The 22308-nt window shown below is 38.4% G+C and overlaps 1 protein-coding gene across 2 annotated transcripts in view; it reads right to left on the reverse strand.

Moving 5' to 3' along the window:
- Nucleotides 1-21736, reverse strand: part of LOC306861983 (zinc finger protein 385D-like) — a 115555-nt gene extending 93819 nt beyond the window's left edge. For both annotated transcript variants that reach the window (XM_079404543.1, XM_079404542.1), the window contains exon 1: nucleotides 21545-21736. In XM_079404543.1, coding sequence (XP_079260669.1) covers nucleotides 21545-21593 — 49 coding nt within the window. In that variant the 5' untranslated portion in view covers nucleotides 21594-21736. The remainder of the gene's footprint in view (nucleotides 1-21544) is intronic.
- Between the last annotated feature and the right edge of the window lie 572 nt (nucleotides 21737-22308).

Here is a 22308-nt window from a genome sequence, read left to right on the forward strand (position 1 = left end):
AGGAGGGTTAGATTAAACAACAGCGGGCTTAGTGTGTAACTAAAAACGTTTTCCATCACATTTGTACTCACTTTAGCCCTAATCCATCCTGATTACCCTGTCAATCATGACGAAAATACACCTGCCACGTTACGACACACAGACACACACTCAGACTGATCAAATGATAGATGCATACTGCTATGCACTTAATAAATCAAGCTGGACAATATCATTTCATTTGCTGAATAACACAAACATAGGGTGTATTAAAGGAAGCGATAAAAACAGATGGTTCTTGATCTTCCTGTTTGCCTTTATGGTTCATGGTGGCACATTTCGAATAAACTTTATTTAAAGCCTTTATGGATGCAGCGTGGCTTAAAGCTCAGAGACCAAGCACACATTCCAGGAATGACCGGCCACATTTCCAGGCACGGGCTAACCGCAGCGCCATTTGATCATCGCACCCTGTCATGAACCCCTGTCATCTCTTAAATAGCTGTCTGTTTTATTTTATGTGCATTAAGACTTATTAAGCAAACACTGCATGCCAACATACAGATCTTTCATGGCATTCTGTGTCACAGAGTTCAGTCTCATTAGAATATGTCAGCTTAGAAACACTGAAAGGTGTTGATTTGAATGGGACTGGTTATTCAGGGGGTTTTGACATGTAGGCCACAGCCTGTTCAATGCAGAAATAAATATCCAAACAACACCAAGAAACAAAGCTGAATGCATTTAAACCCAAATCACTAATGTGGGGCTGTGTGAGAAGGAATGAATAGCACAACTGCGCACATTTACACAGAACTCACTCAAATATAGAGCTGTAATTGTGAGCGGTACACCGGGACTTGACTGCACAAACATGCGTCACTAAAAACACCCGTGTGTGTGTGTGTGTGTGTGTGAAGGTTCTGAAGGGGTTATTGGGTATAGACCCAGCTTGTACTGCGCTAAGCTCACCAGCTGACAGGCTGAATAGGGGCAACTCTCTCTTCACTTCAGTACAACTTCATCTCTCCCTCCAGCCATCTATCTATCTATCTTCCCGCACATCCATCCATCTGGCTGTATAACCATCTTATAATCCATCCATCCATCTATCAATCAATCAATCCATATATCCAATCTATTTAGCCATCTGTCAATACGTCCATCCATCCAAATGTCTATTTAGTCATCTATCCATCCATTTATTTTTCTATCCATCCATCCAACCATCTATCCATCCATCTTCCTAACAGTCCATATAGTCATCTATCAATACATCTATCCATTCATTTATTTTTCCATCCATCCAACTAAGGTCTATCCATATATTCATCCATCATTCCATCCAAATGTGTTTAGTCATCTGTTCATCCATTTATCCATCCATCCACATTTAGTCGTCTGTGAATACATATACTCATCCATGTATCATCTATCAATACATCTATCCAATTTATATATTATTATTATATTACAGCTCGTTTATTCAGCAAAATAATGTAGTACAGATCGCAAGCAAGAGTCACCTCACCTTGAAATTGTGTGTGCGCGCGCGTGTGTGTGAGTGCGCGTGTATGCGTGTGTGTATGTTTGGCTTTGATACATACGGGATAAAGTCTGGGTCAAGCTGTGGGGTGTTAATTGGACCCAAAGGGCAAAATTAATTGTTGTTACACTCTAGCCATCCAATATGTACGCACACATATTATGCTGTGCACTTTCCACATTAAAAGAAACAGTAAAAAGATAAACAAAATGAATTAGAGGGAAAAAGAGGGGTAAAGAACTGTCTGCTGAGAGGAGAGGGAGTTCTCCACATTCCTGTGGTGGTTAACCACTTTGGTAGTGAGCAGAATCCCTAGAGGAGCCGTGGCAACCCAAAACAGTTTAGGAGCAAACAGGTGTCAGGATGAGACATGTGCTCGACGAGGAGACACAAGTCACCCTGACACACACACACACACACACACACACACACACACGCACGCACGCACACACACACACACAAAACACAACACATACTTGTCACGTCTGCCCACCATTTTAATGAACCTATATTTGTGACACACTTGCACACACAAATGCACGGAGGGTGAATCCTTATAACCCTGAATAATTTTTGTCCATTTCACATGCAGGGACCCTCTCAGCATGCGTTTACATGCTCATTCACACCTTACATATTCATCAGAGTGTCTGTGTAAATTGCACAGGCGCACACAAACACACACAAAGACATTACACAGGCACTTACACGTGGTAAGTGACAATGTGGTACCGCAGAGAAAACAAAATTGCACTCTAAGTGACAGAGGCGCTACCGATAAAACACTAAATGAGATACATGTAAATGCAGATAGATCAACTGTGAGACAGTCAGACAGACAGACAGACAGACAGACAGACAGACAGACAGACAGATAGACAGATAGACAGATAGACAGATAGATAGATAGATAGATAGATAGATAGATAGATAGATAGATAGATAGATAGATAGATTTTCATAAAAATAAAGAAAGATAACAAAAGCTTAAAAAATGTTGTCAGGAAACTAGGAGAACATTTGAGGATTCAGGCCTGTTTAACAGAGTGTATGTGATGGCTGAAGGCAAACACACACACATACACAGAGCGATGAATGCTCATAATCACACACACTTCCTGCTGCCCAGCAGGACACTTTGCAGGTACTTTCACTATGTATGTGTGTACAGGTCACAACAACTATGACTGGCACAGTTTCGAACCTACAGCAACAATGTCAGTAATGACAAATGGTACAGGAGCCGCACGTGCGTGTGTGTGTGTGTGTATTATATTCACCCATCTGCAAGATATTCCTCTTCAGGGAAACCAGTGGGGAGTAAACAGCGAAAGTGGCTCACTTGGCCAGGTTAAAGAGAACATTTAAAGAGAGAAGACAAAAGAGACAAGCACACAGATAGATAGAGAAAGCCTCAGCATAGGATGGAGGGCTGGAGGAGTCTCTGGAGGTTACAGCTATTCTACACTTCCCTCACTGTCAAAGACAACGGACAACAGTAGCAATTTGAGAATCACTGTTTCTGTGTGTGTGTTCAAACAACACCCACTCATGCCGATTCTATCAACGTGTTGTGCTGTGTCATCTGCGTTTCACAGGATGATGGAGGCTTGAGCTGAAACTGTGTGCCATCTTTCCATCAGCTGTGTTTGGAGTGAATCACACGTCACAATTTGCTGAAGGAGATAATGTGTGCCAAGGTCAAAGACAGGCAGAAAGAATAATTAAAATAGCATTTAATGGGCCATTCTGATGCTATTTAAGTACACTGATGGATAGAATGAGAGAGGAAGAGAGGGATGGAGAGAGAGAGAGAGAGAGAGAGAGGTAGAACAGTTGAAATTTTAGTGCAGTGCACAAAAACTGTTCATTTTGTATGACAGTGCATCACTAGGAATAAAACCATGAAAGCCAAGAGATGTGTGTGGGTTTACGTAGCTCTCTAGTGAAAAAGACGTCCCAGGAAGTTTGAGAAATCTGACAAAATGTCCCTTTAGGGATGTCTGGGGGTTAGAGTAAAAAAATTAGCATTTGTCAAATAGCAGAAACAACCTGTAAATGTAGGAAATGCTGCATTACATAACTCAAATTGTAGGCATGATCATTCAAACCTTGCTGGTGTTAGTGACGTGCACTATTTAAATCAATGATATACACATCCAAACATTATACAGTACAGTAGGAGAAACAGATATTCATTTTAAGATTTATGAAAGATTACATTTATCAAAGTTATTAGTTTTTATATTGTATTTAACTTGCATCAGATGACAGCAAAATTAATCTACAGTACATCTAAAAATAAAGTGTATGCACATCTAAATATTGGCCAATATATGTATCCAAAAATTCCAATAAAAATCAATAAAAAAGAATCAGTATATCACATCAAAAAAATGAATTAGCTGTGTTTTTTTGTATGGTTTATATTTTATCTTAATTATTATAATTATTTTATAATTTCTTAATAATTTAATAATTATTATATAATTTTTTTACTCACCCAAACTGCCATATACTCAACCTCATGTCATTCCGAACCTGTATGAGTTTCTTTCTTATGTTGAACATAAAAGAAGATATTTTCAAGAATGCTGGGAATCAAACGGTTGCTGGTCCCCATTGACTTCCAAAGTATTTCTTTCCCTACTATGGAAGTCAATGGGGACCAGCAACTGTTTGGTTCTTCAAAATTCTTCAAAATATCTTCTTTTGTGTTCAATATAAGAAAGAAACTGATACAGGTTTGGAACGACACGAGGGTGAGTAAATGATGACAAAGTTTCCTTTTTGGGTGAACTATTCCTTTAAGTCACAAAAAAAGTATTCGATTGTCCCTTTCTTAATTATAATTAGCTTTTTATAAAAAAAACATTAGTCTGCAGTAGTGTTGTCAAAAATATCGATATTTCGATAAATATCGATACTGAAATATCTGAACGGTACCAATATTAATTTCCCGAAGTATCGATACACCGATACTAGCTGAGCTGTCACTTTCACTTCTCTCCAAGCACCACACGTGACCGCACTCGTCTCCTTCGCTCTGGTTAAATAGCAAAAGTGAAGTGAATAGAAAGATGACTGCTCTGGTTGTTAAAGAACACAACAGGAGCGCTATCTGTAGGGATCTATGATCTCCGCGATGCAGAGAACGCGCACAGAATCCAGTCATAAACACGGAATTTACAGTTTAACGCGGAATGTCACGGAATTTGTCAAAGTTTGGATGAATTAATCAAAAGTAGGTCATTACACTTAAATCAAATCGCGATATGGACTAGTATCTGTAAATATTAAGCTGCAAAAGTGGATTTAAATATGAATCCTGCATGTTCTGCGCGTCTCTGTGTGAATGTGCTGCACGTGCGGTTTTGTTTACTAATGTGGCGCTCGCGGTGATTTCAGCGTCTGCCGTCTCAATGAGGACATAAATACATCAACAATATCTCCAGAACTGATCTGAAAGGCACTTTACGAGCATTTTACCATTTAATTTGAGTAAAACTAGCATCATATCATACACACACAGAACTTTAGAAGTATTCACGGCAACCCGTCAAAATAAAAGTTCGGTTTAACTTAGCCTATTAAAGACCGTGTGCCAGAAACAGGCTATATTACTATTATTTAGTAGAATGTACATAATACTACTACTTACTACTACTGTTAATTTTTTTAAAGAAATAATCACAAAATATTTAAATTTTAATAGTAAATCCCCTTCATTTGCCAAAAATGTAAATGTTTAATTTTCATTAATTCAAATATAAATTAATTAAAATAGTTTTATGCCTTCATCTGATATCCAGTAAAATTTAAATACACAACACAGAATTTCTGAGGGGGAAAACACATTTCATAAGGCTACTGTAAGAATAAATAAAAATTGTTTGTATGCATTCAAATAGCCTAATAGACATGCTAAAACACTTTTATTGTTACCAAATTTGGTAACAATAAAACATAAGGTGAGAAAAAAATAAAACATTTCATACGGCCCTAAACGTGTCATTTTTGTTACACTTTTAATAAATTAAATGTTAAATTGTATAATCTTCATGATTTTAATGAATTAGACATGCTTTTAGATTAATAGCATTTAATTTGACCATTAAAAAAACAAGAGTCCAGAAAAATTGAAACGGAAAAAAATCGAATCCAGAAAAATTAAAATGGAAAAAATTGAATGTAGAATTTTTTTTTACGGAATTTTGGGAAAAATAAAACGGATTTCATAGGGCCCTATATCTGGAAATATTTTGGTTATGAAGCAAATGAGAATATCAACAAATAGAACTTTGGATTTTAATTAGTACATGTATTAGTAAACGTTAGTTTCAATTAACATTTAACTAAGATTAATAAAAGATTAATAAATAAATCAACAAATGCAGTACCTCAAGACATTTTTTTGTTCATGTAAAATATGCCGCATGTTCTCGACTTGTTACATTTATCTTTAAATTAAAAAAATTACCCCCTTAATATTGTGGCAGTTTTTTTCTCCGTGGTATCGAAAATGGTATAGAGTATCGATATTTTTCAAGGTATCGTATCGAAGTTAGAAATTCCAGTATCGTGACAACACTAGTCTGCAGTATGTGTAGTACTGTCTGTGTGTGTGTGTGTGTGTGTGTGTGTGTGTGTTTGGGTAGGTACAGAGCTCCACTGTATTCCACCCTCTCATCCCCTGCACCCATACCTCCTCCGCACCAAACCCAGATCGCCATCTAAAACACAAACACACACATGAACACACACACAGTGTAGTCTTGTTCTAAGTGTTGGCTCTATGTGTGTGCTACATGAGCAAAGGGAATATTTAATCATTAGGTGAAGGGAAAGTTCACTCACTGACCAAGCACACGCACCAGTAACATCCTACAAAAGCAGAAACACACACACACACACACACACAAGTACCTATTCATCCACACCTCTTATGAGCTGATGTGAACATTCAGAGCGGCTCTCCTGCTCAGAGTATGAATCACTCAGTGTTGCAGCTCAATCTTTACTCACCCACTGTGGATTCCTCATTGCTATGTACCAACATCCCTAAACCCCTGAAAAAAAAATCTGATAGAAAAAGCAATTTCACCTTTCCATGAAACCCATATCCGTGGTTCTGTGTGCTCCCCTGCTAGGAACTCTGACTTTAAGCCACTAGGAAAAATGGATCAGGAGATACAGAAACACAGAGAAAAGTAAAAATAGATGGAGAGAGGAAGAGAAACAGAGAGATAAGGGGATATAAAGTCAAGAGTCTGCCTCCTCAGCATGAGTCAGCCTGGTCCAGACGTCACCATCTCCTCCAGAGCCATTCAGAGCTCCTGGACACCAGAGGGACTCTCGCTCTCACAGGCATGCCGCCTGAGGTGGAGATGGGAGTGGGCTGGGGTCACATGGGGAGACCTGGAGGAGCAGGAGTGTGTCTTGTCCTTGAGAGCCTCATTAATGCTTCCCACTGCAGCACCTCAAATACACACACAAACACTTGAAAGTTTTGAGGTTTTCTATGCCACTTTGTTGTTTCCTATGACGCAGGACTTTGATTTAGTCAACAATAACAAGGCAAGATGGAAAAAAGTATCATATTACAGTAACAACAACATATAATTAAGCTGTATTATAAATAAATTATTATAGAAATACAATTCTGTATATGACAAAAAAGTTCACTAAGGACAAATAGTCAAGCTTTCTAGAAGAGGCTATTTTCACTAACTCCATCTACTGCTCAGACAATTTGCCCTTATTACAAATAGCACATCACTTCTATTTGCACTTTGTGTGAATAGTATATACTGCTATTTGCACCTAGTGTAAACAACAAGGTATTTTTTTGCTATTTATACAGTACTTGGTGCAAACCTACTACTATTTATGCTTAAATAGCAGCTACCTTCTTTACACAAAGTAAATAGCAGTTACCAGAAAAATACCAGCTCAAAGTTTTAAGAAGAGGGGTGTAACCCTGGTGTCCTGGCCAAATTCCCTCCACTGGCCCTTATCAATCATGGCCCTGGACATAAAACACACCAGTTACACCACACTCGTGATTATTTTAAGCTGTTACGTTTCTTAAAAAAGACGGTTGCTAACAAGTTGCTAAATGGGACTACAGGCGCTGTCGGAGAAATTCAACGTCATCACGCTAAACAGTTTATCAAGTTACAGTATTTTCCACTTGTAGTATAACTTTTAATACAATTCATTTTAGAATAACCAACAAATAGTTTCCCGCATTTTATATTGTTCATCGACAATGTTTTTTTTTTTTTGCTTCGCCTCAAAATGCAACAAGTCTTCGGAGGGAAGATGCTTGTTTTATCGCTTACTGATGCGGAGACTCTGGGTTCGTACCATTAGGTGAACTCATATTACGATTATTACATGTAAACACCAGCCTTACTTGGTGAAAGTGAAACTTTAATGATGCATAGTGCTTAAAGCCATGTTAAAATGTTTACGGCCACATGAATCTGTTAGAAAGCATATTGAGGATTTCCTAGAAGCAAGGATAAATAACATTTTGTGTAACCACTCTAACAAAATGAGAGCTGAAATGTGGTACTTTGTTCACTAAAAAAAGTTTAATCTTAACATATCCAAAAACTTGCGCACTCTGCTGTTATTTAAAAGATTAAATACGCAGGGATACATTTTTAATTAAAATATTCATATCAAGGATTTATTGACTTTTAATGCACCTTATTTCGAAATGTACATAAATACATGCTTTCAAATGTCCTTTAGTTACGATTATTTCATTTATTTACAATACCATTTATTATTAATGTAATTTCAGTTTGGCTGTAGTTTTGTATTTAATCCAGTTTATATGAAAAGGTTCATGTTGTGTGGATTAAAATTCATACACAGAGTAAATACGTTTCACTGAATGTTAAAAATGAGTTTGAGTATCGTTGTCGGTATCGTGGTGGTGGTGACTTTGAAGGCGAGCGACTGTGGTGCTGTAGTTCATTTATAGCCTAAATTTAGCTTTTTAGTTCTGGCACTTTTATTTAGGCTTCAAAATTCGTCAAAGTTATATTATTTTGTGAAGATGATCTCGATGGACAAAATGTGTAAATTTTATGAACTATGATTTAACACAGAGCTTATTTTTTGCAATAATCCAAAAGCTTATGGAAAAATCCTATTGGCTTTTTGTAGAGGTAACCAGTTTCATGCTAACAGCTGATCTGCCTACAAAGTGATGCCATAGTTCCCCCACTCTACTCAGTATCAGCTTTAGTGGCATAGAGGGTAAAGCACATGATTTTTGATGCGATCGACCCGAGTTTGAGCCGCCTTTTGCCGAACGTTTTTTCTCCCTTTTCAAATCTCATATTGCATCAGAAAGGCATTTATTTTCAATAAAAATTAAGGAAATAATCAAAAAGTTTAAAATAAAAGTATCGGGGTAAGGTTAGGGTAGGTGTAGGGAGGGCTTTATTGTCCCAATAAGGTGGCACCCATTTAATAATTTGAATTAAAACTATAATTTACACTCAATATGTTATTATTGCGTACTGTTTTATAATGTACTACAATACTGAGGTGCAGATAATTGCCACTATTTGCAATAAGTAGTATAAATAGCAGAAAATCTTGCTATTTTAACAGTGTAAATAGAATCTATAGCTATTTGCACATTTTTCATGAGCTGAACTCAAAGATCTAAGACTTTTTCTACGTACACAAAAGGCCTATTTCTGTCAAATATTGTTCACAAATCTGTCTAAATCTGTTTTAGTGAGCACTTCTCCTTTGCAGAGATAATCCATCCACCTCACAGGTGTGGCATATCAACATGCTGATTAGACAGCATGATTATTGCACAGGTGTGCCTTAGGCCCCGTCCACATGAAGACGGGTTTCTCTGTATACGCATACATTAAGTCGTGGCCTAATGGTTAGAGAATTGGACTCGTAATCGAAAGGTTGCGGGTTCGAGTCCCCGGCCGGCAGGGATTGTAGGTGGGGGGAGTGAATGTCCAGCGCTCTCTCCACCCTCAATACCACGACTGAGGTGCCCTTGAGCAAGACACCGAACCCCCAACTGCTCCCCGGGCGCCGCAGCATAAATGGCTGCCCACTGCTCCGGGTGTGTGTTCACGGTGTGTGTGTGCATTTGTTCACTACTCACTGTTGTGTGTGTGCACTTGGATGGGTTAAACGCAGAGCACCAATTTCGAGTATGGGTCACCATACTTGACAATACGTCACGACTTTACTTTACTTTTTATTTTTTACCGTATAGGCGTTTCGTCCACACGAAACCGGCGTTTTCGAAGAGTGAAACCGATCATTTTTGAAACCGGGTCCCAGGGTGGATAAATTTGAAAACGCCGTTTTCATGTTTTCGTGTGGACGGCGAATCCGTATATTTTCTGAAACGATGACGTCATCAGCCCACGTATCGCCCCTAATCAGACACTGCTGCGTCACATAACAGCGACAACAACAACAACAATGTCAGACTACGTGCCTGTGTTCGTGCTGCAGAACCTACTGAGCTCATTAGTTTTATTAAAGCAAAATCTTCTGCTTTGTGTCTTAGTTTATATTCAGCGTGCAAGGTTTACGCACATGGTCCAAGTCTTCTTCTCTGTTTTTTGTGTATCTCTGTGGCAGAATTACAGCGCCACATATTGGTCTGGCATGTGTACTACATCGTTTTCAGTCGGTTTTTGTGATTCTGTGTGGACGCAGATATTTCCTGAGACGACTCCGTGTTTACGGAATTTGAGGCAAAAAAAAAGATTGGATACGGAGAAACCCGTCTTCGTGTGGACGTAGCCTTAGGCTGGCCACAATAAAAGGCCACTCTAAAATGTGCAGTTTTATCACACAACACAATGCCACAGATGTCGCAAGTTTTGAGGGAGCGTGCAATTGGCATGCTGACTGCAGGAATGTCCACCAGAGCTATTGCCTGTGAATTGAATGTTCATTTCTCTACCATAAGCCATCTCAAAAGGCACTTTTGCAAAAGCAAAAGGGTTGCGTTTATAATTTTGTTCAGTGTATATACTATATAGCAATATTATTAAATCTATGTGCAGGTAAGAACAGATGTATAAAGCGTTATTACACATGCATGGTGGTAGCAGTAATCGCGTTTGGTCTCGTACTGTATCGTGTATCTTGTCAGTGTGTGCACTTGCTTGGCCATTTGTAGTTGATAAACAGGAAAGTGGGTTCAAGCGCCAGCAGAAGGCAGTGTAATGAAGTGGTCTTTAAGAGAAGCAGTCTATCAGCGGAAGTTTAAAATCAGCTCGTAAGTGTATTTACTTGTCTCAGTGTTTAGCGCATTTGCCGTTGCTAGGAAACGCTTATTTTGTTTACTAGGATGAGAGTTGCTGAAATCGCGTTTGGTCTCGTACTGTATCGTGTATCTTGTCAGTGTGTGCACTTGCTTGGCCATTTGTAGTTGATAAACAGGAAAGTGGGTCCAGCTGAATTGAAATGATCATTTGTTGGATTGGTATAATAAAGGTTATTATACCGCGGCAGCGGTCGCGGCAGTCGTCGTGTGAAGCCCTCCTAGTGTGAAGACCAAAGAGTGTAAAGACCATCGACTCTACCGTGCGACTCCACCGGGCAGGGACACCGGCAAGGGATAGTAGTAGCTTTTTATTAAATTTTTTCATTGATATGTTTATTATTGAAATGTTGTTGTTATATGCATGTGTTAATTTTATTTAATTTCTTTATTTTCTTAAATATGTGGGTAGATAGTATTTATAGAGTTGTAACTTTTTAGTTTTAGTTACTTTTTCTTATTTGTAAGTCGCTTTGGACAAAAGCGTCTGCTAAATGACAAAAGTAAGTAAAGTAAGTAAGCAGTAACACTCATAGAAAGCATGGGAGGATTAGTGTGAGTGCAGAACACTCACCCCCATAATCTCAGCCTTAATCAGAGCAGTGCTCGCTGTAAGCCATTAGAGAGGCAGAGAGGTTAGTTTGGAGGTTCATACAGGAGGACCTGAAGATGGAAGGAAGCAACAAAACTACAGCAAATTGGAAGGTTCAAGATGCTCTTTGATCATGACACCGCTAAATCACCTCTACTACAATCAGCCTCTGCTTTTCTGTGTCTCTTCCTCTCCAACACACACACATACACATTCATCAGAACATCAGAAGAGTATTGATGCCATCAGAGAATGCTTCGACATGCTAATATAGCTGATTTTGAAGTTTAAATGAGAACCTCTTAACCATGGCAGAAGCATCTTAGATCGATACTCCCAAATGACTGTGTGTTTGTGATAAAAAATAATCCTAGTTGGTGCAGTTGACTAACACCTATCATTTCTCTCAATCCACAGGGATGCTGGGTATTTGTGCCAGTTTAATTTACTGTGATGCATTCTCTCTCTCACACACACACATGAGACGTACACGCAAGCATTATGGCTGTTGAATCCAAAGCTCATTCTACTAAGAGACAGTTCAAATGAAGGTTTGCCTTCCAGCTCAACATCTGCTTCTTGTTTTTTAAGACAAAAATGTAGCTCATTAAACATCATCTAATTATTACACTTTCTTCTAGTGGTGATAGAGTTACAACAAACAACAAAATCATTATCAGTGACAAAAACACTTGAAATTCAAACTGATTCAAATTGACGAATAAATGTGTGTCATGACACTTTAGCAACACGTGAAACAACACATAACGCAGCTTCTCTGCCACCTAAAGGCGATTATGGGTGGTTAAATAGATGCAAGGAATAAAAGACCAGTAACAATTCAATAGACAGGCAAATTCCAAAAAAGAAGACCAAATGCAGCAAACACAGTATGGAAATATTACAATGATGTCATTTCTGTTGGTTACAGTTTGAAAGGTGAACACTCTAACAATGCGAGTTAATAGGAGATTTTACCATAACTTCAATTTTAAATAATTTTAAAACAATAAAGTTTACAAAGACCAAATAAAACAGAATACATAAAATGACCTTCAAAACTAAGTTTAATGTTAAGCCATTTGAGCTGAATAAATAGCAAAAAAATAAAATAAATGTTAAGTGACTACAAAATTTGGGTAAAAGGGAAGTGCACAGTGCACCTTTAGCATTAAAAGTAGGCAATTTTTCATTCTGAAACTTAACTCCACTTTAGATGTGAAAAAAAACTCTCAAGGGTGAACCCCTTTTCTCCAGATATCTACTTGTGTGGTGTTTGCTTGGCATTTGCAAGCTCACCTTGAAACACTTTTATGAGAAGGAGTGGCTCCTTAACACTCCACTCGTTCTGAGAGAAAAAAAAAGCTGCTGGTACTCACACACGCATACACACATATATCCAAATAAAAATACTCTGCTCCTTGCTAAAAGGCAAACAGTGCCCTCATTTATATTAGACAGGCTTGAAGGTGCCTGGGATGAAAAATGCCAACCTGTTCCTACACACTCCACCTCTGTTCACAGAGTGTTTGTTGGCAAAATCTCTCTTTAACACTGAATAGCCCAGCAATTCTCAAATGGTTTTATTGACGCTTGGACCCAGATTTTACATTGGACATCAAGTTATGTTAAGTAATAGAAATAAAAATGGGTTTCACAGACGAGGACTAAAATGTAAGTCTGAGCTGTTTAAACTGAAAGAAACTTGCACTTACTGATCTTACAATATATCAGTGCTTTTGTTTTGTCTCAGGATGCACACCAGTAATGTTTTTTTTTTTTTTCTAAGCAAGTTTATAAAAATTACTTAAATATCCTAATTGAACTATGGCCTAATCTTGGCTTAGTCTTAAGCCCTGTCTGTGAAACCGGGCCCAAAACTTTTAGTTTAAGGAAAGAAAAGGAAAGGGAAGTGGTGTGTGACCAAGTATGGTGACCCATACTCTGAATTTGTGCTCTGCATTTAACCCATCCAAGTGTACACACAGTAGTGAACATACACCCGGAGCAGTGGGCAGTCAATGCTGCGGCACCAGGGGAGCAATTGGGGGTCTGGTGCCTTGCTCAAGGGTCTCACCTCAGTCTATTGAGGGTGTTGAGGTATTGGTGTTGAGGGTGGAGAGAGTGTTGGTTATTCAATCCCCCACCTACAATCCCTGCTGGACCTGAGACTCGAACCCACGACCTTCAGGTTACAAGTCCAACTCTCTATCGACTAGGCCACGACTAATAAATATTTATATATATATTTTAAATATAATAAATTGATAGGGGTGGTGATGGCGCAGTGGATAAGACACATGCCTTTGGTGTGAGAGACCCGGGTTCGAATCCACTGTGAGACACCAATGTGTCCCTGAGCAAGACACTTAACCCCTAGTTGCTCCAGAGGCATGCAACCTCTGACATATATAGCAATTGTAAGTCGCTTTGGATAAAAGCATCAGCTAAATGAATAAATGTAAATATTTAGCTACCTAACAAGAAGGAAATGTACAGAAAGTTATCAAACACAAAATTCTAAATTAAATATAGATGAATCCTTAAAGCTACAAAAGTTTTTGATTTCCTCTTTTTTTTCTTTTGTTCTTTGAGTAACAGACAACACAACAGCTGGGTTATTAGGTTATTTTGGCTGCTTTAATTGCCGCTGCAACATAACATGGATCTGACACGCATCTGACACTAAATCTACCTATTTTCTCACAACTCTTTACCTTTTATGACCCACTTCAGGTCTTAATACACACACACGCGCGCACACACACACACACACACACACACATGCACACACATACATACATTCATACCTATAATAAATAAATTACATATAATATTAGGCTCATTTTGGGTCACAATCCTCCACTGAGAATCTGAATCTTAAACCATTAGAGCACTAAAAACAAGAGCAGTAACTAGAATCACACTATATGTGTGTGAGTAGTTGTTGGACCTTCATAGGATCCAAATATTTCTCACAGTTCCTGACACACATCATACATCTATAATCTGTATGTGTAGACATCAAAAGCTTAAATATATACAGGCTATCTGATATGTGCCTCCATACGTACAGTGGTGTGAAAAAGTGTTGGCCCCCTTCCTGATTTTTTATTTTATTGCATGTTTGTCACACTTTAATGTTTCAGATCAAACAAATTTAAATATTAATCAAAGACAACAAGTAAACACAACATGCAGTTTTTAAATGAAGTTTTTTTATGAAGGGAAAACAAAATCCAAACCCACATGGCCCTGTGTGAAAAAGTGCTTGTCCCCAAACCCCCCCCCTGTTAAAACATAACTGTGGTTTATCACACCTGAGTTCAGTTTCTCTAGCCACACCCAGGCCTGATTACTGCCACACCTGTTCGCAATTAATAAATCACTTAAATAGGACCTGCCTGACAAAGTGAAGTAGACCAAAAGATCATCAAAAGCTACATATCATGTTGAGATCCAAAGAAATTCAGGAACAAATAAGAAAGAAAGTAATTGAGATCTATCAGTCTGGCAAAGGTTATAAAGCCATTCATAAAGCTTTGGGACTCCAGCGAACCACAGTGAGAGCCATTATCCACAAATGGTGAAAACATGGAACAGTGGTGAACCTCCCCAGGAGTGGCCGGCCGACCAAATTTACCCCAAGAGCGCAGCGACGACTCATCCAAGAGGTCACAAAAGGCCCCACAACAACATCTAAAGAACTTCAGGCCTCACTTGCCTCAGTTAAGGTCAGTGTTCATGACTCCACCATAAGAAAGAGACTGGGCAAAAATGGCCTGCATGGCAGAGTTCCAAGACGAAAACCGCTGCTGAGCAAAAAGAACATAAAGGCTCATCTCAGTTTTGCCAGAAAACATCTTGATGATCCCCAAGACTTTTGGGAAAATACTCTGTGGACTGACGAGACAAAAGTTGAACTTTTTGGAAGGTGTGTGTCCCATTACATCTGGCGTAAAAGTAACACAGCATTTCAGAAAAAGAACATCATACCAACAGTAAAATATGGTGGTGGTAGTGTGATGGTCTGGGGCTGTTTTGCTGCTTCAGGACCTGGAAGACTTGCTGTGATGAATGGAACCATGAATTCAGCTGTCTACCAAAAAATCCTGAAGAACAATGTCCGGCCATCTGTTTGTGACGTCAAGCTGAAGTGAACTTGGGTTCTGCAGCAGGACAACGATCCAAAACACACCAGCAAATACACCTCTGAATGGCTGAAGAAAAATAAAATGAAGACTTGGAGTGGCCTAGTCAAAGTCCTGACCTGAATCCTATTGAGATGCTGTGGCATGACCTTAAAAAGGCGGTTCATGCTCAAACCCTCCAATGTGGCTGAATTATAACAATTCTGCCAAGATGGCTGGGCCAAAATTTCTCCACAGCGCTGTAACAGACTCATTGCAAGTTATCGCAAACGCTTGATTGCAGTTGTTGCTGCTAACCAGTTATTAGGTTTAGGGGGCAAACACTTTTTCACACAGGGCCATGTGGATTTGGATTTTGTTTTCCCTTCATTATAAAAAACTTCATTCAAAAACTGCATGTTGTGTTTACTTGTGTTATCAAATATTTAAATTTGTTTGATTATCTGAAACATTAAATTGTGACAAACATGCAAAACAATTTAAAATCAGGAAGGGGGCCAACACTTTTTCACACCACTGTATGTCTGCTGTACTGAAGGGAAGAGAAAGGCAGCGGTAGCCACCGGCTGTCAGGTGATGAGAAATGAGAGAGGTCACAATGCTGAAACATTAACCCTCCAGACCTCTGGGCCCCCGCTGAGAAGAGGCCAGTTCCCGCTGACCGCAGCCTAGAGTCGAGCACTCACCGGCGGGGAGCACAGATAGCGTGATGAGGGGGCGCTGAAGGCTCACTTCAGAAAAGGGCAGGTTGCGTGCCCTTGGGCCCTAGACAGCTGTCAGACACCATAGCATACACGGTACAGAAGCACATGTACAAGGACACACGCTTATACACAAGGGAAAAGCGTAGCAGAGGGTGAGAAGAACAGAGCTGGGGCTACGGGGAGAGAGACGGAGAGAAAAGGGGAAAGAGATTTGACAGGGGTTGTCTCACTTGACCGCACTGTCTGCTGAAGTGATGAAAGCCACCAGGATGGGGTAGGGTGTAGGGATACATGTGTGCTCATACTACACCATGTACAAACCAGATTCCAGCAACAAGCATTTCATCTGTCCACACTGAAAGAGAATACGCTGTGACGAAGCACAACAGCAGCCAATCAGAGCCTATTTTTAACATTCAGTTATGTGGAGGGGGATTTGTAATGATATTTGTAAGCAGAGCTACTGAACATGCAGTCACAAATAAAAAGAAAACAAAACAACTGCTTGTTATGGCTGGTTAGGACAAAAAATTAATTAAATTAAATAATAAATTATAAATTACATTTTTCATGTCATGCCTAGTTAAGACATATTGTCACTGTCAGCTCATATAAACAGGAGAGTCCACGCTGTCCAAAAAACTGCCTGCCTAAAATTCTCAGTTTAGCTGGGCAAACAGCTGAGGACATTTACTGATGCTATTTTAAATGCTTTGGGAAAACAGAGATATGAAAACTGCATCTTAAAACAAAACAAAAAAATCAGAAAGTCTGAATGATGCAATGGCACATCATTAAGTTTTTAAAAGGACCGTGTCCTATACTTTTGGAGTATTCATTTTTTTCCTCCTAGAACTCCATCTAGACCAAAAACTGTCTGGATCATTTTCAACCCTTTGAAGAAAAAAAAAAAAAAAAAATTGTGAAAAGTTCATACATTTTTTTTTGCTCCAGCTTGTGTATTCCTATGCTTAAAACTCGGCAGTGTGTACTACAAATATCGTTGCCTCTTATGATTAATTGCTTGTATTGTTTCTATTTATTTGTCGCTCTGTCAAATGACTAAACATAAAATGTAAAAATTAAATTTGTTGCTACTATGTGCTGTAAACATACATTTGTATTGCAAATATTTCATTCTCTCACTTTGTTTCACACCTCTTGTCTCCCTCTGTCACCGGCTCATTCACTGCCATGAAAATAGAATGATTGAAGAGGTAATGCATGATTAAGAGAGAGTGATGAGCTGAGAAGAGTGAATGACACAGAGAGAAAATCCTATATTTAAAAGCAAAGCATTCTGCCCAACAGTTTACATTCCAGTGCAGCTATTATCCAACAGGTGTCATCACCCTCATGCCCTTCAAAGCTTAGAAACAGATCCACACAACTAAATACACACATACACACACTACTATTGCTCTATAGTCAAAGTACTTATTACTCCCTCATGTGTGCAAGTAGAAATGGAAGCTTATGTGTTAATTCTACCAGGAAGTCTCTAACACATCCTTCATTCATTCTCAGTCAATCGTGATGTAGTTTCCATTTTAAAGATCCTCAAACAAACTGTCATTTCGCTGCTGCGAATGGACGACTTGCATTCAAGTCCTGGTAAAATACAAACATAACCTGATAACATTCATGATTCTTCTGAAAAGGTAATATTAAATAAAATATTAGTAAAAAGTATAAAATACTATAAAAGTAAAAAACATACATCATTACAAGTTCTTAAAACTTTTTAACTCTTTGGGCGGTTTAATAAAAGTTCCTTATCTTGTCAACAAAAATGGGAAATTAGGTTTAAAAATAGATGGATAAATGGTAAACAGTCCTTCTTTTGTTTATTTACACCTCAAAACTCTTTGTTTCATGGTCTCTCCCACTTTGGCCAAAAACAACATCAGACACAGGAACTGCACAGTAATTAGAAGTTGAATGGGTTCAGAAAGAGCAGTTCATTCATAGATATCACATTCAACACCGTTTTCATACCTACTGAGAAGGTAAATACTCATGCAGTGATACTGGCAACTTTCCCAGGGTAGATGTTGGACTAACAAAACTGGTTTAAACTAGTTTATTAATCTTTGCACAATCAAATAAGCTAACAAATTAATAAAATACTCTTCGTACTTTTAAGCATGAATATAAATATATATTTCAGTTTTTTTTTTTTTATTGATTGTTAATGGTCATTATTGGAAACTAGATTTGTTGTTGTCTATCACTCAGTGAAAATAAATCTTTAAAAACACTAATAATTAAATAACAATGTAATCTTTACCAAAATGTAAATGAATATTTTCATACAGTATACATAATATAATGTACAACGCTATAATGCCTGAATTCCCCTGCAGCCTTTAAAATTATTAATTTTGGTTTTAAGTGTTATGTTTTGGTGTTTGGTGTACTTTAGTAATTTAGCAATTTAATTTATTTAGAAAAAACAGTACTTAAATAACAGCCATTTATATTAACATAAAAGCAACAAAAAGAATAGAGGAACAAAATTTACAGTATGTTGAGGCATGTATGTGAGGCAGCATGGCCCGATTACATGTCTTTTTCTATTAAATGGGCAGAAATCGAATGTTTTCTCTCACCAATCCACCAAGCAGCTGTTGTGGAGGAGAAGCCATGAAACAATGATTTACTGCCCCGGCAAGTAAGAGAACAATCAGTTCAGACTGTAATATTTTTTGATACATAGCCCCTTTCAATATTACCCGAATGAAGATAATGATAGATGTACTGCATCTAAATCTTTTAAAAAGAGATGCAGGCAGAATGTCTAAACATGAATAAGCATACCTCATTATATATTGCCAAACTATATGAGTCTATTATCAAATCTCCAGTGTTATACACTGATTTGAAGAGAATATGAGAAAACCCAGCCTTTCCTCGAGCCTGTACTGCCAAGAGAATCAACGGCTGCCTCTTCACACCATATCCTAATAGCTGGCATTCTCGACACAGCATCACTTGTGTGATCTGTAAACCTATTGGAAATTGGACATTTATAACCCAATGCCAACAAATCAGTGCCTCTAGAAGCATATTTGTATTTATAAATCAGTCCTATTTCATAACTGAGGCAGGTAGCAAGAAGAGGAGAAAGCAAAGTGCATATAGGCACGATCACTTCAAAAGAGGCAGTGTGTCAACATCATCTTGCCCCAGCTGAGCACATTTCTTCCTGGTGTGATTTATCTGTTTGTGCCGCCGGCCGCAGCGCCTATTCACAACACAAGAAGAGCATCGGCATGCAATACGTCAAGACCAACATCCCTCGCCGTGGAGAGGGAAAGTGGTTTGTTTAAATAAAACTTTGAGAATCAATATAATAAAACCTCAAGAGTAAATTACACATTTATTATTTGAGGTGATATGCTCCACTTTAATGCAGAGCAAAGATCCTTAATCATCTTAGTGTTCACCTTGGAGCAATGGCCTTGGACCTATAGAATCAAGAACTTCCTCTCTTAGATCACAATGTGGCATTCACTAGGAGTCACGCAGCTCGAGGAGAAGTGGTGTTTTATGTTATTTAGAGCTATTGTGTTCTTCAAAAAGGCTGTGCTTGAAATAGGCCAAGCATTGCTTTAAATTGTAAGCAGTTTCCTTCCTGATATGTAATCAAGCTTTTCAAAAAAGCCTTTATTTTTACCACACCCGAGACACTGCAATACACTTCAACCTTCACATGTTTCGCACATAATGAAAAAGCTGGGGGAAAACCAATGTTAAAAAAGTAAGGTATTGAATACATTTTAAAATGGTCTTAATTTGTCAATATCAGACACGTCAGAGTGGACAAATAGACTGGCTGAGTCTATGCAACATCTTTCATATTGCCTCTAGAGACAGATGAGCATCTCTGATCCGCAGACCAGCTATGTGATGCAGAACGAGCTTTCACTCTCCTACTGTGAAATGTGGAAAATTGGTGTTCAGCGATTTCAAATTATGATTAAAGATCATGAGCGAAGGAAAGATTTGAAATGTAAAGGGGATGCATTAAGGCATGGGCATCTCTCTAAAAGTGAACATTTCTAAACCCAACTTATTCATCTAAATGATATCAAATACCCAGACAGAGCATACTGAGAGCATTCGGACCTCAAAAACGACACCAAATACACATATAAAGCGCATAAGCGAACCAGAAAAAGATCATATTTGAATCTCTCTTCTTTTGCTCTTAGAAAGCAGACAATCCTGTGTATCTACCAGATGCCAATTCAACCCAAATTAAGAAAGAAAACATGCAAGTAAAAGTTCAGACCAAAGCGAAGAACCGGACTTATTTCTAGAATGACCTACCGGCACACTATCCTCCTATAATGTATGTTTTAGGGGTTGAGATAGGGTTGTGGGTTAGTTCCATCTCACAACCACGGTGTATAACAGGACAAGAAGTGCAACTCCTGTTTTCAGCACATTTATAATAATAATAATAATCATGTTGTAATTTTTAAGATAAGTGTTTAAACATATTTTGTCAAGTATGTTAGATTTGCAGCGCATCGAAAAAAACAATATGCCAAACTTAATGACTGGAATGAAAAAATGGAATGTGTTAGCAATTATTTTTTTTTTTTACTTTACCCTAAATCTTTTCATTAAAACACAGAAGGCAGCTAAAATAGTTCAAATACGATAAATTACAATGGTCATAGAATTTAACATTAAAAAAAACTATTAGGTTATATTCCAAGTTATGATGGGGTAACCAACCCTTCTTCTATTTCCCCTTAATGTGCTTTTACTAAAATCAATGAAGTGAAAAATATGATAAATGTCAAGGCACATTCATCATGACGGGGTAATACTGCTTGTCTGAAGCAATGAGCTCTCACGCATTTCACTGAAGTTTCATCCATTTTCAGGATGCCAGAGCAATATTGCCTGTTTTGACAGCAAAGTAAACATGACTAAGTAGCAATGCTTTATCACAGACCTCGGTGAAAAACGACAAAATACGCTTTAAAAATTAAAAATAATTCCCTCTACAATACCTCTCTTATACTTTTTATACACCGTTTCAACATTCTCGCAAGATAAATTAATTTCAGCCGGTATTTGATAACACAGATATAAATCATTTGTTCGTCTGACTGACAGCATGTCACTCGCGCATCCAAACTTATCTTTCTTTCGGTTTGGACAAACACCTGCCGTTTCAGTCTTAATGAAAGTGTAGTGAACGAAAGGAGCGCTTACCGGCACCGTTTCGTTTTCGAGTCTCTCTGTAGTCCTCTGTGCCCAACATTACTAGCGTACTTCTCGCTCTCCGGTGTTTCCGCGCTGAACTGATCCTGAGCACCTCGAGCAGCTCAGTGGTCACCGGTGCGTCACAAACCCACGGCTCTCTCCAGCAGAGCTCGTGTTACTCACACCAGCGGCGCGGCGCGCGAGAAAGCTGTCTTCAGGGGAACTTTCCAGACTCCCCTTCTTTCTTAAAAACCATCACACAATGTTTGCAACTAGTGCACTGGTATTTGCTGGTCTTCTAAAATGAGGAGGCAAAACTCCCCCTCTTCCGTTTTTTTGTCCATTATAAATTCACGTTCCACTTTATGTTTCTGAATTAAAGGCTTATGTAATTCACCACAAGCAGCCATTACTAGGCTATATATAGACTATTTTATTCATTAATATACTATGAAAAGTTATATTTAAGTCTCAGCTTTAAGCGTTTTTAACAAGTGTTTGGCTATTATTATGGTCACCTAACCCTAATGCTTTATTTTTTGGCCCATTAACGCAGCCTTCAGGCGCTTGTCGGAAGACACATCAATTCTGTGGTCGTTATTATGTCAAGTACAATAGCTAGCCTACTCTGTGGTCAGCGAGAACAGCGAGGGTTTGTCACTCAATTCACTATCCTCCATGTAAAAAAATCGATATGCTTATATTGTATTGTTAATGATTCGAGGGGGAGTTCATATGCAACTTCCAAAGTGGTAACTGTCAGCTACAATAAT

This window comes from Barbus barbus (assembly GCF_936440315.1).
Source record: "Barbus barbus genome assembly, chromosome: 4".
Classification (NCBI taxonomy): Eukaryota; Metazoa; Chordata; class Actinopteri; order Cypriniformes; family Cyprinidae; genus Barbus; species Barbus barbus.